This window comes from Patella vulgata, chromosome 3 (assembly GCF_932274485.2).
Source record: "Patella vulgata chromosome 3, xgPatVulg1.2, whole genome shotgun sequence".
Taxonomy (NCBI): domain Eukaryota; kingdom Metazoa; phylum Mollusca; class Gastropoda; family Patellidae; genus Patella; species Patella vulgata.
Window position 1 is genome coordinate 24,373,442 of NC_065881.2, and position 17,577 is coordinate 24,391,018.

The 17,577-nt window shown below is 33.6% G+C and overlaps 1 protein-coding gene across 1 annotated transcript; it reads right to left on the reverse strand.

Annotated features, from left to right (window-relative positions):
• Positions 1–344: 344 nt before the first annotated feature.
• On the reverse strand, positions 345–17,522 carry LOC126814771 (bromodomain-containing protein 8). The gene is made up of 20 exons (XM_050540138.2): positions 17,419–17,522; positions 15,494–15,587; positions 14,916–14,985; positions 14,520–14,569; positions 14,266–14,388; positions 13,971–14,051; positions 13,150–13,220; positions 12,567–12,724; positions 11,887–12,072; positions 11,273–11,438; positions 9,961–10,089; positions 7,461–7,624; positions 6,865–7,000; positions 6,256–6,311; positions 5,750–5,910; positions 4,930–5,010; positions 4,429–4,497; positions 3,015–3,192; positions 2,456–2,539; positions 345–1,385 (listed from the first exon to the last, which is right to left on the reverse strand). The coding sequence occupies exons 1-20, from the start codon at positions 17,432–17,434 to the stop codon at positions 1,293–1,295; spliced, it is 2,166 nt and encodes a 721-aa protein (XP_050396095.1). The 5' UTR covers positions 17,435–17,522; the 3' UTR covers positions 345–1,292.
• Between the last annotated feature and the right edge of the window lie 55 nt (positions 17,523–17,577).

Consider the following 17,577-nt stretch of genomic DNA (forward strand, 5'->3'; position numbering starts at 1 on the left):
CTTTATTTTTTGTCTTAATAATGTAAAAAAAAAAATTTGAGTTTAATTGATGGCCAAGCAAATAGCAACTGCTGATCGGTTTGCATTTCTACCTCTTTTATCCAGTAATCCTGTGCCAACAAACTCTCCCAAAATTGTTATGCTGGTTACGAGGATGCTGACTGTCCTCTCCCACCTTGATTTAAGCCAAAAAAATGTTAAAACTTAAGTCCACATTAATGGCCAATGGCTACACATAATAAAATATAAAAATAAAATGTAAGAGTTGTCATTATGAAGGGTGGGCAGTGTTTGTGAAGGAAAGGATAAGAGGATTTTCATACAAATTTGGAAGATGTTCGAAGTGATAGTTATGATGTTCTTTATTACAAGAAATCTACTAAACCAAGTACAATATCATAACAATTATAAACATGCACTGTCAGCATAACTAGAATGATAGAATAAAGTTGATTCTTTGGTGAGACATGCCAATGGCTAGAATCAAATTAGTCCCTAATTCAGTTCTGTATCTTGTTGCTTCGATATTTCTGTTTGCTTGTTTCCAAATACAGTTATAGTAAGCTGAAGTTTACATTCCTAAAAAAAAGCTGATTCACGACCATACTAAACTTATTACTCTATTTAACGCGAGAGAATTTAGGTGAATACAAAAACAGTACAAACATACAAATGAACATCAGTTTGACCAGTATTCAGAAATAATTCATCTTTTTATTACAACCATCTCATCGTATATGGAAAACTTGGCCTACATAGCACCCCTATCCATCAATAGGACTCGTCAAATGAAAGCAGATTGTTCTTGTTCAATATACCGTAAGGTAATTCTTCAGGTCATGATATTCATTGTCATTAATATGTGTCAATAGCGAGTACAAGAGGCCTAACAAATACACCTCAAAACTCATCAAACAACTGAAAGCAACCATATTAAATCAAGTGAATGAGCGATATACCATGATTTTGATTAAGAGTAACATCAATAATTTGGTTATTTCTATAATACGTGTGAATTTATGTAAGTCTTCCCATGAGAATTAATCAAAATTGTAAACACACTCACACAAGTTACGATATCTGTGTAAAACATTGACGTGCCATAAATTTTCATTTGATTAACACTGCATGATTTTTTGACATTTGAACACAATTACAACTCGAAGCTGTCTTTCACAACAGTTTTTGGATACAGTTAAAGCTTTTAGACAATAAGCTAGAATACTATGTAATAAACAGGATCTCTTGCCATGATTTTATAACATACACAAACGTAAAGTCCAGAGATCATTTCATGTATCATCAGCTCTTGTTTTTCGTCTCTTGGTTTTTCCTCCTTCTGGAGGTTGGTCACATGATGGTCGACGTTTCTTTGGGTCTTCATCCTACAATTTACCAAATAAAAATAAACTGATATGAAATATCTCTCTTTACTACATCAGTTATGAAGATGAACTATGTAGGTTTTTAGACAGGCATCGCTCTTACATCAGCCATATTGAATTTCACAAATTTATCTTTCACGACTGTAAGTATTAGTAGATACATTTACTATTTGTTTGTATGGGTTAGGGGGCCTCCATAAAGTGAACTTTACCAGGCTTACCAGTTAAAAATATCTTTGTTTCACCAAACAAGACCCACAATCAAGGAGAAGGGTCGGTAGGGTCAGCATTTATTTACATAATTTTTTTTTTAAAGTCAAAATCGAAGAGCTAATTTGACAGCTTGATCTTTTCCTGGTTCTTGTAGGCACACAAATCAATAGGTACCGATGACATCAGGATTTTTAGTGACGCACAACTTGAACACGATTTGCCACGAAACAGAAGTGTGAAATTCCATCAACAAGTTTTTAACGATCATGCGGGTTGTGCCTTCATTTTTTAAAAATTGATATTGAAAATATTGTTGTCATTATTGAAACGATGCTCCACAGGCATTGAGGCAGATCATTTCATGGGAAAGGTCAGGCTTCCGTCTGCAATCATTTTGTTGAAAAGCGACACCTATGATGCTTTCGTCTTGATTAACCAGTTTCAATAATGAATCAAACCATAGCATTAGTAAAGGGAAAAATAAATTTCGTGCTATATTTCAAGTTGACAAACAAAATAAAATAAAAAGTTCATGGAAAAGTGCAAAAAAATAATTTACATCGGGGGTCGTTTTAACTGGTTGGTTGGGTTAGGCAAAACAGATATTTTTAAGGCCAGCCCCACCTTCAGATATTTTTAAATGCTTAGTATCACATGGTATCACTTTTCAATATACTTCAAAAATCGACACTAAAATCTGACCTTTAATATATTCATATTTCAACTTAATTAAGTAAGGGATCTTTATAGACCCAATGTGATATTGTAATGTCAACTCCACTGCAACAAGAGAAAATAGATTTTTAACATATTTTTTTATAATTTTGTTATTATTGTTCATATTAAATACACGTTACCTTATCAACAGTTTCTGATCGCCGTGATGTTCGAAGAGATTTTGCTTCATTACTGGCAACCATTAACTGAGTATGAACAAATTGCTGAAAAGAGACAAAAGTTATATCCTATTTCAAACCGAGTGCATCTAAATTATCATCTTAAATATATCCTGTAATCAACAGTAAATCTCTGAAAACTTTTCAGCTTCTATAAATTTTTTATAGCTGTCATTCCTAACATCGGAAGTACTCCCAACCCAGGTTCATATAAATCTAAACGAGGTTGATCAACATCAAAATGACGCATTAAGAACTCATTAATGACATTGGAATGGAAATTCTGCTATTGCAAAATAAGTAAATTATATAATAACAATTTGCCTTGTTTTATTAAATATGTAAATAAATACAACCACATGGATCTGGTACACATTCTGAATGTGTTATAATCTAAGTAGCTTCTGCTACTCTATAGCAGTCTTGTTTTTGTATTTGAAATATTTATATTCTATTTTATACTTGATCGGTTTTAATGCTAAAAGGGTAGCATCTAAATTTTAAACAACTGACAACCTACCTCAATACTTTCCATGACATCATCATACATCTCTACGGCCATCTTGTAAACATTATGATCGGAACTATTATACATGATAGCATTAGTAAACATTAACATCATATCACGTTGGAACTCAGACGTCGTTCGTAAAACTCCTGATTCTATATTACGCTTTATTAACGTCAGATTCATAGGTCTGGTAAAAACAAAAATGAAAACAATATTTAAGTTAAAATTCTAGTGAGTAACCATTTCCATAATTCAATTTCAAGTTTTGGATTGAAATGGGCTATAAAAAAACCTGATCAACATATAACATTTGGGAATTTTTATTTCTATGTATGCTATGCAAAAGAATAAAGTTATTGTGAACAATGGCATTTCTGGCTTCTCTTCATTGAATTTTAACTGCTGAGGGAACTATTACATGCACTACTAATGTACACTGGAATCTGTCACTTCTGACATCGTACGGGATCCTTAAAATATGCTGATTACACAGCATGACAGAATAATCAATACCAGAAGTATTATTGTACAGGTCTTCAAATATAATTTTCTTTGGTTGTAGGCCTATATTGATGTTGTATTTGGTGGCAAAAATTTAATATTTACGTTGCTATATGTATCACAGATATGAGATGGTGCATTATCCACAACAAAATAAGATTGTTAATCATTCTGTTTAAATTTGTCCACCTTTAGTACTCATTTTTTTTATCACACAATGATACCCTTCAAAAATAGATGGAATGCGCAATTCTTCAACGGCACCAAGATCAACACCTGCACTTTCAACACTAACTTTAAAGGATTTGATGTTTAAACCACTGATGCGTCATTCTGTTGATATCAAGGTAATCAACAATGACCGACACGAGTATTAATCTCACAGATAATTGATTGGTAATTGCTTGCCAATCTTTTGTAGATGAACACCCACTGATTGAAGACCGGATTATACAATGTTAATTCGATGCAAATTGTGTGATTGGACCGCTGATTGATGTCATAATTCATAATATTCAGAATACTGACTAACTCTAAACTTTTTGGTTGAAGTAATAAGGAAATAAATCCGGACCTGAAAATAATGACAGATTTCACAAAATGCCGTAGTATTCAGAAGCCAGTACACACATTTTTTCACACCATCCAAATAACCAGACACACTTCTCTTGTCAGACTAGCAAGCATCACCCATCAGATAGGAAGTGGGCTTGAAAAATCCTGATTATTCTTTATCCCCCATGCCAGGATTCGACCAGGATATTATGTTGTGTGTCCAGTGTTCCAACCACATAACCACCTAGTCTCCTTCATGTTCGGTGTCTTCAATTTTGTCTTTACAATGTCTCTATCAATATTTGTTCAATTACAAAATTTTTCCACAAATATATACTTCACAACCTCTAAAAGATTTTTAACTTACCTATGAACAACATTCAGATAACCAGGAGCTATTTCATTGGTTACTGGATGTGTAAATACATTAGCATATCTGAAACATAGAATATAAATACTATACATGGATTATCTATACTTGTATTATATAAATGTATACAGATCAATCTCCCTCGATCGCTTTCATATTTTATGAACAAATTTACTTCAACTGCTTATGAGAAATTTAAAACAATCTCTTGTTTTATGGATGAGATTTTTTATAAATCTACTACAAATCCTGATTCCATTCATAACCCAGACTACTGTTCCCAATCTAGATTTATTTTATCATTAACATTAACCAATAGAATGATCTGTTCAGTTTCTGGTAGAAAATCAAAAGTAGATTTGCAACATAAATAATCCATATCACAATATCAGACATGACACCATCTGATTTAAGTACTGACAGATCTATCAAAATTAGTTGTATATTTTAATCAGATTTGTATCGTTATATTTCATTTGTGAAATAATATTAACTTACTTGTGGTTGGCTGCTGTTCTCCATACTAGCATGATGGATTTTTTCCAGATTTTAAAAGCTTTTTCATCCTCTGTATCAGAACTAAAATAAATACTATGAGTAAGATGATTTCATAAAATATATGCAGAAGGCATTAATGTTAAGGTAGACACTTAGACTTCGAAGTAAATTTATTGCATTGAAAAGAATCAACTACAGAAATTCCAGCTGCCGAATTAAATATGCTGATGTATGAATTGTGATAATACAGGTACGATATATTTCAAGTTTTATTAAAATACATTCACTAAAATTACATTGATTGTGTTTCAAAGGATAAATGAATCAAACTTCAGTGTAGGCTAATTAATGCAAGGATGCCATTTGATGTTTGACCATAACAGAGAAATGAAATGAAAAGGGGTTTCTATACTGAATGGGATATTGAAGGTGGGCATGTGCCATACAGTGTGCTATGAGGGAAATTTTGCCTGGACAGCGACACTAAGGTCTACTATTATATCGAATTCCAACTGTCAAGGGTTCTTTTACATGCACGGCAATGTGTACACAGGATCTCGGTTTTTCGTCTCATCCGAATGACTATATGTTGTCCCTTGCCAGACCCTCCGTCCTGCATCACTGAAGGGGGGAAACAAGTAGCAAAATCCTGATGATTGAACACCAGGATTGAACATAGGACCTCCAGGTTAGCGAGCCAATGTACGCATCTTACTCACCAAGCCACCCCGGCCCCCATAACAGAGTAATTGTGATAAAGAAGATACATGTTTAATATTTTCGTGTTTCAGAATGGAATGACAAAACCATACAAACTCACCACATTGACAAAGAGGCTGGACTATTAGGGACAGAATCAACCCACAATGCACTACCAGTATGAAGTGTAGTTGTGATTGAACCAGTCTCATCACTTTCTCTGGCTAAATCATCATCTGTAAATTCAGCTTCACTATGTTTAGAACTTGTATCGTCTTTCTCCTATAACAACACAATGGAATTAGATGTCTCATTAATACTCTGCCAGTAGCATCTTGAGACTAACATACCTACAGTTAGTTTCATTTTTATGCTCACTGTACAATGCGATCAATAATTTTACGAGGATACTAATATTAACATGGCCTTGGTCATCATGTTTAATTTAAATATATCAATGAAATTTACATAGCAAAATAAACACTGTATTATAGATTTGTAAATTATACAATACTGAATTATACGAAACTGAATGAAATAAAAGTGAACCTAAAAAAGACATTAAAATATAAAATAACTTAAAGAAATTCCACTATTATCAAATTGTATCAAAAACATTTTACTTACCACCACACTTCTTCTTGTAATCCTTTTACTTTTCTTACCACCTCTAGACGACGTACCTGTTAATTACAATATATTATATACACAATATCTACAAAATATACATACATAAAACAATACCTGAAAATTATATATACAATACCTGGAAATTATATATATAAAACAGTATCTGGGAATTATACATCTATAAAACAATTATTTACATATGAACAGTTTGTGTTCATTTCTTCAAATTGTTGATTTTAATTTTTCTAACCATTTTATTAATAATTTGAAATGTTTTTAGAAATTTTACAGTGATTCAGAAATATGAATCATTAGTTGTAGACAGTACAGGCTAATGAAGATGGGCATATGTTATGCAGTGTGCTATAATGGGAATTTTGCCTGGACAGCAACTCAATTTTACCTGTCATGGTTCTTTTATGTGCACACCATCTTTAAAGCACATTTAGTGAAAGCAATATATAATACAGACAGCTTGATGGAAAACGTTCACTAGGTTTATTAACTGCAATGCTTCAATGAGAGTACTTACACTATTATCAAGTAATGATAACAGTATCATAACACGTCTTATATAAAATTTATCAATCATGACTTGCTACTTACTACGTCTAGATTTACTGCGAGTTGATTTTCCACCACTTTCACTGATTTTAGATGATACACTACTCGCTGGTGAGGGTGGTTCTTCCTTTATTTCTATATTAGGAAATCCTGAACCAGCCTCACTTTCATCCTGGGACTGCATATACAAATATGATATGAAAACATGGTTTTATTTACAAACTCTACACCACCATCTAAGTCAGATCTTCATTGAAACATTTAAATCTTATTTTGCTACAATTAACATTTTATTCTCACTGTATGGAATTAAAATGAAATGAAATGGGGTTTAACTTTAACTATGAGGGGAATTTTTTCCTTCTTACCATGATGTTAGTCTACTCTTTTTGAAATTTCCAACTGTCAGGGTATCTTTAAAGTCCAACCAATGATATACGCCTAAGTTTTTCATTCCATCCGAACGACAAGGAAGTTTACAATGCCAGGTCATCCAGACTTAAAATCCTGAGGAACTTTTCAAGTCAAAACCGGGATCAATTCAGAACCTTCTGGTTAGTGAGCCATTGCCTTGCAGATTACTGTATGTTACTCATTTGTAACAACTAAATTATCTTTCAAAATATTAATATACTTACAACTTGACCAGGATCATCAGGAGCTGTAGATGTGGTTGTTTGACTATCACCATCGGTTACTACAACCTCTGTAGCATGTTCTATATCAATCAACTTAGAATTATCTCCCCTTATTATCTCTTCTTTGACTTGTATGTTCGGGTCCAAAAAACATTCTTCACTCTCTTATGATAAAAATAACAAATTAAAATATTAATTCTTTACAGTATATACATATTTTGTTATGTTAACAGACCTGAAACTATTCTATGTTAAAATAACAATAATTTATAAAAACATAGCAAAAATGTTTTAAAAAGGGATCTATATTTGTAAATTTACCAATGAAAAATATTGTTTTTATTGATATTTCAAAAGACTGGAGGTATTAGGACGACCTATACACAATAAGTATGCTCGGATGTAGATTATGATTATAGTCAAAACAAGCACACAATCGGAAACGGTCCATTGCCTATTCCATTTGGCGGCATACATGTGTTTCAATCTTGTCCGACAGTGCTCTATTATATAGTTGAGCTGGTCACGACTATTGTTTGAACCAAATGACATTCAGATGCAGATAGTTCAACCACAGTACAAAAGAAGGCGCAAAATGAATGTCTCCCTGACTAGGGTTGGCTGAAGCTTTGGTTAGCTAATTGGAATAACATACATGGGTATATCAAATAATTGAGAAGTTGTATCACATGTAGGGTGACCCACCATAAATAAATATCTCCATATATCTCGACAATTACGCCACAATATTTATATATATGCCAAGCCTCAAATCAGTTTCACACAATTATAGTCACTAAATAAACGATCATGTTGTACTTAATAAGCTATGACCATTAATCATCTATAAATAATAGACTGAAAACTGGTTCCAAGTGTCGTCCATAACATCCAGACACTTTTGAGTAAAAGATAGGTTACGTGCCCTTGTTTTGAAAACAGTCTCGCTTAACCAGTCTATCGACCATTCTACGTCTGATTGACGAAACATAACAGAAAGCTAGAACAAGAAATTGAATTTAGAAATAAGCAGGTTAGGTAGCTCAACAATCGTTTTAAGAACCTTGTAAAAGTAAAATGAAACTACTGCTAGTATCATGTTCCTGTCTAACCCAAGTGATTCAGAGATATTATTTGTACTAAACCAAAAGATGCCGCTCTTAACGGTACAGTTAATGATAAAGCGATTTAAAAAATGAAACGAACGTAATTACTTAATCTGCTGTAATAACCAAGAAGCTTAATTTCACTGCTATTCAAAATCGTCAACAATAATTTTTTTATACGGCTGTAATAGTTATAATAATAATAATTATAATATAATAATTTAATACATTTATAAAGCGCACACGTTCCAGCTAGTATAGCTGCTCAGTGGCGCTGGTTTTACATCAAGATAAATACTTTAAAAATACATTTTAAATTTGAGATATATTAAATTTATAATTATTTTAAAAAACATATACGATTTAAACAATTATTTAAAAAACACACAAGGCTTAAAATTACTCAAAATTTAAAATATATATAAGTTTTAAAAGTTAATTAGCAAATACGAATAAAATCATTACATGAATAAAGCAATTTAAACACTATTTATAAGCATGATTAAAAAGTTCAGTTTTAAGGTTTTTCTTAAATGCTGCATAGTTTGAGCTGGATTTGGTTTGTTGGGAAAGTTTGTTCCACAGCATCGGGGCAGAAAATGAGAAGGCTCTTTGTCCAAATAGGGTAGTGACTTTTGGAATTTCCAAAAGATTTTGATCACTTGATCTTAAAGATCTTGATGGCCTGTAAGGTTGAATTAGGTCTTTAAGATATCTTGGAGCATTGTCACAGTTTAAACAGAGGTATGTCAATGATAATATTTTAAACTCAATACGGAATGGGATTGGAAGCCAATGTAAGACTTTGAGCACTGGTGTTATATGTATACTCCTGTTTGTCCGGGACACTATTCGGGCAGCTTTATTTTGAATTAGCTGTAACGGTTGGATATATGAAGAAGGAAGGCCAGAAAGCAACGAATTACAGTAGTCTAATTTTGAGGTGATGAAGGCATTTACAAGTAGTTTAGTTGTGTCATAATCAATGAAGGACCTAATTTTGCCAATATTATACAGGTGATAATTGCAGGATTTGCACATTGCAGTTATTTGTGCTTTCATTGACATCTTTGAGTCGAATATAACACCCAAGTTCTTTACAGTATCAACACATGCGATTGAACTATTACCAACACGTACTGCATTGGTTTTTAAATTGTGTTTATTAAAGCGGGTTGAAAATCTTATAACTTCGGTCTTGTCGTCATTCAGTTGATAGATTTGTAGAGAATTGCACGTGCCATGGCTATTTATAGTATCATACAATCAGAAAGTTGGTCTCGGCACGGCGAATGTGCACGCTTCAGTGGTAGTCTCGAACTATCAGCGGTGGACTGTATTTCTGTAGAGTACATGGGTCACCCTATCACATGTTCTAGAATATTTTATATTACCTGTTTTTATTTCTAGTGTCATTGCTGGTTTATCTACTACGACAGAGCCTGTAACTGACTGGGTTGATACAGTCATACCAGCTATAGTATTTATTGGTGGAAATAGAAGTTTAGATAATGTTGGAGCACCTGCAAAAACATTTTTATAGAGTCAATTTAAACATTGCATTCCCAGGTAACAAATATACACCCACAAGAACCTATTTGAATGGTTTCATGGTCAGGGACAATAACTATGCATAAAACTGATGGGTGATTAGCTAAACAATCCCACTTAGTTGAAGGAACGAGCGGTAACCATGCAAGATACTCCCACACTTTGCAAGAGATGGATGGAGAACAAGGAAAATCAATAGGACTTATCCTCTCATTGTCCTGATGCTTCACATCCAATTTGAGGTAAAAAAATCAGTTACAAATTGATTCAAGATTTTCCATTATTAGTTTTTCATACACATGCTTATATTTTATTGGAAATATTTAAAACCTAGAACTGAACTGAACTGAACTGAACTGAACTGAACTGGGGTTTAACGTCCTACTGTTCTGCTCCAAACTGGGCTAATGAAGATGGCATACGCCATACAGTGTGCTATGAGGGAAATTTTGCCCGGGCAACGGCACTACGGCCTACTCGTATATCGAATTCCAACTGCCAAGGGATCTTTTACGTGCACGCCAATGTGTTCACGGGTCTTCGGTTTTTCGTCCCATCCGAACGACTAGACAGCTGTCCTTGTCAGGCCCTCCGTCCTGCATCACTGACAAGGGGAAATCACACTGGAAAATCTGGATGAACTTTCTCGGCCAATGCAGGGATCGAACACCCGACCTCCAGGCTAGCAAGCCAGCGTCTTACCCACTAAGCCACCTGATCCCCTAAACCTAAAACTACTGGCTGTTAAAAGAGGAGAGAGAGATGGGGTTTAACGTCCACTCGACACAAACTAGGTCATTTCGGGACTAACACATGTTTAATTTATTTCAATAATTCGCTTGCGCGTAGGGGTCTTTAACAGTGGGAGGAAACCGGATGACCCGGAGAAAACCCACTTGTCACGTACAACCGGGGAATCGAAACCCCGCCAGTTGACTCAATGACAGACCGTATGATACAGCATGCGCATGCTTACCATTCGGCCATCCAACCCCCCCACTGGCTGTTAAAGTAACGCATCAAAAACGTAGATAATATATTATATTGGCTTTGCAATAACCAACAAGTAAAGTTCTTTAGCCTAATTCCAATATGATATGTAATTGGTCTGAAACAAGTAATATTTGACTATATTAATCATCAGTCTGTACGAACCTATTGTGGGAGTAACTGTAGGTGTAGACGTTTCTATCTGAGCAGTAGGTGCCATTAATAGATTTAATTTACTATCAACATCTGCTTCAGACAATAGATTTGCTGCTTCTGTAGCAGCTGCTGCTTGATTGGCCAATATCTGTTGTTGATGTTTTTCTTCGGCTTCCTGTAATTCAATGAATAATATGTACTTCATGTTGTATTTGAAATCTCAGAATGGCTAAAAAAGATCTTTTTTTCACAATATGCTACTAGGATACTCCATAAAGCAAAACTCAAGAACCATATGAATCAACAGAGATAATGGTGATTTATCTGTCAGAAATTTATCTACTGAATACTGACAAAGAGAAGAGTGCCATCATCAAAATGTTGCATGTTAATAAACAAGTAATTGTTATTCCATAAATAGTTTTTAGTATGTTACTGTTCAATTACTAAATGCCACTCGAAGAAGAACTCTTTAATATTAATAGTGAAATTGTAGATAATTTTAAGAACTTTTGCAAATATGTATGGTTGCAAGAACCTTCCAAGAATTCAGACAATTGCAGTCTAGAAGAATTTTAAAAATTAAAAATCCAGCGTATAAATTCAGTATAAGAGTAACTCACTAGTTTAAGTAGTTGTAGACTATCAGCTGATTTAAGCTTGCTCTGTAGAAGGGAGGACAGAAGGGGGGAAGTAGGGGGACCAGATTTATTTCTACCATCAGCTGTAGGTAATATAGGTGGTGGAATAGTTAAAGTCATTGTTGTAGGTGCAGCTAATAGAGGCTGATTCAAGCTGTCATCTGATAACTAAAAATAAAATGTCAAATTATTTAACTGATTGCATTTTTATTTTTTTTAAAAAAGAAAAAAGTATTATTATCACCCTCAACAAAACATGCATTTATGCTGTGATAAGTTATTTTTCTTTTTAAAGGTCTTTTTAAAAGAAATGAAAGCTCTATGCTTTTTTTTTTTTTAAAGAGGTATGGCATTCAACATCTTTGTTAGCACAAATTAAAAAAATTATCTGTAGATATGTGGCAATGGAGGAGACATGGAATTATAATCTTTTTTTCTAAGTTCCAACTGCTAAGGCATCCTTGATGGCATAAGCTTTGAGTTCTTATCTGCTGACATCAGTTTTTGAACCAGGGACATTCTAGTTGCATGTTGTTTGTCCAAACAGCAGGACTACTGCCATCCCACACATAGTCAATGTACAAAATATTAATTGAATGGTTATACAACATAAGACCTATGGTAGTAAATGTAGTAAACATTATATATATTTAAAATCTTACAACAGAGACATCAATACCACCACTATCTAATGAATCATTGGTAGTATCATCTAGATCTTGTAATACTACTGTTGTTGTAGTTGCTGTGGTTGTAGTTGTTGTCACTGCCATTGGTGGACCTAGTTTCATCTCACTGATCTTTTTCTGTTTATTTGAGACTAAAATATATACATACTCCATTATTTCACATTTACTACAATATGTTTTGATGGTTTTCACCATTGATATGGCTACAATACACGAAAGGGATGGAGTTTAAAGTCTCATCAACAAAAGTCTCATCAGTATTTTGAACCAAACATACACTTATTTCGGTTTCTATGGTCATGTATGGATTGTTAGGGTGGAGACCTACATAGCAGTCTTCTTGCCTACTTTTAATCCAATTCCGACTATTATGGTTTCTTTTATGTGCATGACAATACGTAGATAGGTAGATTTTGGTTTTTTGTCCCATCTCATTAGGAAGTGTGTTTCAAAATGGGACCACACTAGTCTAGAGTCCAGTGCCCTCACCATTCGACAGCCATACAATCTGTCATGATAATAAAAAATTTTGACAAATTTTTGAAAAATTATTCACCTTGTGTCTCCGTTTTATCTGCAGATCGTCGTCTGTTTTCCATGGCAAGCTGTTGTGCCTGTTTTCTTTCTCTACAAGCAATATAAAGGGTTAAATTCAATATACTTACGCCCTTTATTAATCTACTGACAGAAATATAAATTGTGTACAGGTAAATAAACTGTAAAGGAAGTTATTTTTAAATTTCTAGTATTTTCTTATATAACAAGTATCAATTAAAAGCTATCTGAGAAATCATTTCATCAATACTGAATTCTTTCACATTCCGAGAATTTGTACATCTATATTGGTTCTGTGTGCATGTAACCCTGATGATTAATTCAAAGACATTTCTGCTTCAGGAATGTTTACTGTATCAGCATTGGGTGCACTCTAATAAATCATACCAATAATTTGTTATACTTTTTGGCTCTTTACTCAGCTTCTCTTTATCAAAGACATTTCTTTATAATGCGAGTTCTGTAATGCACAGGTTATGATAGGTCAACTCCAGATCAACTCTCTGAAAGCCTTTAATTATCCAACCAGTTAATGATATGTCTAATCAAGGTCAACTATTATGTCGCCATCACAGGCCATGAAAATACATTTCTTAAACCATCTCAAGATGGTAATGGAGTGATCATTTTCACAAAAGGAACAAAATGACTACATCATTACACTAATGTTCATATCTAATAAAAACAATAACCATCAATCAAAATACAATACAATTTAGCCCACCTATTTATAACAAGTACACTCGCCACATCAGGTAATTTATAAAATGGAATGTCGTATCAGGTGTTTTGAAAAGGAAATCCATTACAAATATAACTTACTCGAGCATGGCATCCCATATTTCCGGTAATTTATCATCAAGCTGTCCAGACTTTATCACTTCAATATCTTTCTTTAATTTCCTTTTCAAATAACAAATTACAATGAATAAATTTAGTCAACAGACGAATTAAATACATTAAATTTCTCAGAGATTCTGTATGGATGATCTCTGGCAAACAAATGTGATTTAAAGACTTTCAATCAATTCTACATCCATTCAAATGTTTATAAAAATTTATAAAAGATATTTAATAACATTGACCAAATTTAAATTAATGAAAGCATGGATATTACTTATATTTTTGCTGTTGTTCAATAACTATTTTCTTCAATTCTTCTATTCGTTGTTCTGTCAGTTTCCGTACAATTTGTTCAGTTAATGTGTCAGTTGCCTCCCCTTTTTCCCCACGCTTTCTCCTGAAAAAAGAAATACAAAGGACTTTAATGAATTATCTTAATCTTAAAAAGCAAACATAAAACTCTTGAAGTATCAAATTATTACAGAAGATAATATTAACACAAGATAAATGTTAACTTGACTGACTTACTTTGGTGTTTCAACTTTTTCAAGTAATTCAGAATACTGGAGTGCACAGTTCTGAAAAGAAAACAACCATGTATTTAAAAGTATATTCATAATTTTGATTTAGAACTTCTTAAAGCAGCCAAGTGTTTATTTTCATAGATTTGATTTAGAACATCAACATTCAACAATTAATGTGATATGACGATAAACTTTATGCAGTTCTTTAAATTAGCCCGGTTTGTGCAGAAAAAAATCATGTTAAACCCCATTTCATTTAAATCTACATGAAAAATACTGATTCTGTCCAGCCAGATATTTAATGCCGCAGCAAACAATTCTATTCGTAATATAAATGTAAAGGCAGAAATAAATGGGTTAAATATTATCACAAGTAAAAATACAAAGACAAATTTATTACCTTCTGTGAAAACCAATCAGAAGGTCTGTCTGGTTCTCCATGTGGTTTAACTGATCTACTCACAGATACCCTGAAATGGTGACAGAATCAGATGACAAAAGGATGTAGTTTGACATCCATTCAACACAACTAGGTCATTGTGGGACAAACATATCTTTTTTATTATTTTATAATTCTCTTTGTAACCAATAGTAAGTTGGATATTAAAGGCAGTACATTAATCATAGCCTGGAAATGTAGGAAAAGCACTAGTGTCACAGACACTGTCAGCCACTGTGTGGCAAAATCTTGGGGTGTCTGTCATTTTGTTTTGTAAAGATTTGTCTTTTTATTGATTTCATTAATACATGTCTGCACAAAGTTCAAAATAATAGTGGTGCCTGATATTTTGCCAGATACAACTAAAACCTTTATTTCCAGGAATGATTAATTGCACAGGAAATGACTTGTCTTAGTTAGGTTTATTCAAAATTGATATAATATTGACAAAATAATATAGTATTCAAAATAGACTAGTGAGAACTATTAAATTCCTATTCATTTCTTTTAATACTGATATTAACACTTTAAATCTTTACCAGTTTTGATCTCCACTTCGCATAACAGATGAAGCCAGTGCCAGCTGTTCCTTCGTGGACCACTGATCCAGTGGGCCATGTTTAAACCTTATTTCTGAAACAAAACAAAGTCAGAAATAAACTTATTTACAAATAATATGTTAACAAATTCAATTGCAGATCCTCACACTAACCCACTCATTTTTGTTTACTATCTGCCATAGATCTATATTCTAAGTATGTCTCTTATATTATGTAGTACATACATATATAAGATAAGCATATTACGGTCATGGGCGTGAATTTAGGGGTGGGCGGGGGGTATGCCCCCCTCCCCCTTAGAATCAGAGTGGGGGGGGCAAATAGGTCTTGCCCCCCCCACTCCACCCCCGCCCATGATTTTGATCGCCAGGACAGATTTTCAGCTTTATATCCACATGAATGTCCCGTCTGAAGGCTATCTAACCACTGCCTTGGCAATATTTCATATGAATAATTTGGACGTTTAGTTCACCTCGACTGACTTGGCAAGCTACGGTAATTTAACGGAAATACTAGTATCTGGACAATACGATGGTGAGCTTGTGTCTACGTATCCTGAAATGAATCCGGACTTTGGAACAAGAATTGTCATTCTTCAAATGCCAGTTTTCGGCCAAATCCATTTCACTTGTGCACGAAGCGTTCCTCACTATGTCACCTGAAGTGAGGCAGATGTTCCCTTCTGTCAAAGCTTTTCTAAGTCTCACACTGCTGATCCTTCAGCACTCTGCACCGTATCAAAACTTGGCTGCGCAACTCCATGACGCAAAAATAACTGAACCACCTGATGGTGTGTGCAGTGCATAATGACCTCCTTCATGATCAGGACCCAAAGCATGTCGCCAAGATATTCATAGAATGAACATCTTTGGACGATTCACTGGCTTTGATGTACATGTAGGTAGTCAATTTTTCCATATCGTCATCATATTACCCCTAGTTACAGCTTTCATCGAAATAACACTGGTACAGTACCCGGTAAACTGTTCGTAATTATTATTTTGGTTTGGTAATGAAATGTTCCAAGTTCCAGGGTTCGTCCGTCCCTCCCCCCCCCCCCAAAAAAAATTTATGACAAATTCACGACCTTGATTACGATTACAGCTTATTAGGCATTCAGAGCTTACACCTAGACAGTCTCTGTTGCACAAACGTTTTCCAAAAAGTTATTCACAGCACAGAAGAATCATTCTCTGTGGGAGCTCAGCTGCCTCCTCGAAAAAGTAAAGCACATAGGATAGGCCTCTAGCAGCCAGACTAATATTTAGAGAGGCATCTGTAAATCATTCAGAATTCTGGTAAAAAAAAAGTGAATAGGCCAAATCGATCTGGTTAATATTTCTTGTTAAAATAGATTTGGTCGTAAGAAAATGTCTTTATTTAAAAAGATAACATTATATGAATTTTCATAAAAGACATAAATAAAGATATTTTAATATTTTCAATATATAATATTATAATAATTATAGGCCTATAATGTTTAGCAAAGCTTAAAGATTACTTTCACTTTGTTGAGGCATTTTAATTCAACAAGCATATAATTTAAATGTGATTCATTCATGAAGAACCTAGCCTAATTAATGATTCATCCATGCAGAACTGAATAGTAGGAGTAGTATTAATAATATGTTGTGATTGTGAATGATTCATTAGTATTAGGCTAGCTAGTAGAACGACTAATCAGTTCAATCAAGTGGGGATAACCCAGTTCAAGTTGCAAAACAAAAATAAATCCGTGCTTTGTTTCATTTAACAATTTAACATGTCTAGCAGATGTTCTACCTGGACCGAAAGCTTTTGTTTATTGCATACTTATCTAATGTCGATTCTTCCATAGTTACATGATATTTAGATGACAAATAATGGCTTAAACTAAAGAAAATTGAAATAAATTAAATTCTTACTGGCAAGTGCCGCCATTTTCTCTTGCTGACTTTAGTTTCGTAAACTAACGGCGGGAGAATAAACGAAGACTAATTTATAGACACACACCTTCAAATTAATAGTATTATCTAACGTGGTAATTTTATTACATTCTCGTTTTAAGAAATAAAATTATTTTC

Bases quoted from the DNA above. Each gene is read 5' to 3' on its own strand.
- LOC126814771 (XM_050540138.2), bottom strand. The intron at 14,570-14,915 runs GTAATAAATTTG...TTTTCTTTTCAG, and splicing joins CTGATTGGTTTTCACAGAAG to AACTGTGCACTCCAGTATTC. The intron at 5,011-5,749 runs GTGAGTTTGTAT...TATTTATTTTAG, and splicing joins CCAGCCTCTTTGTCAATGTG to TTCTGATACAGAGGATGAAA.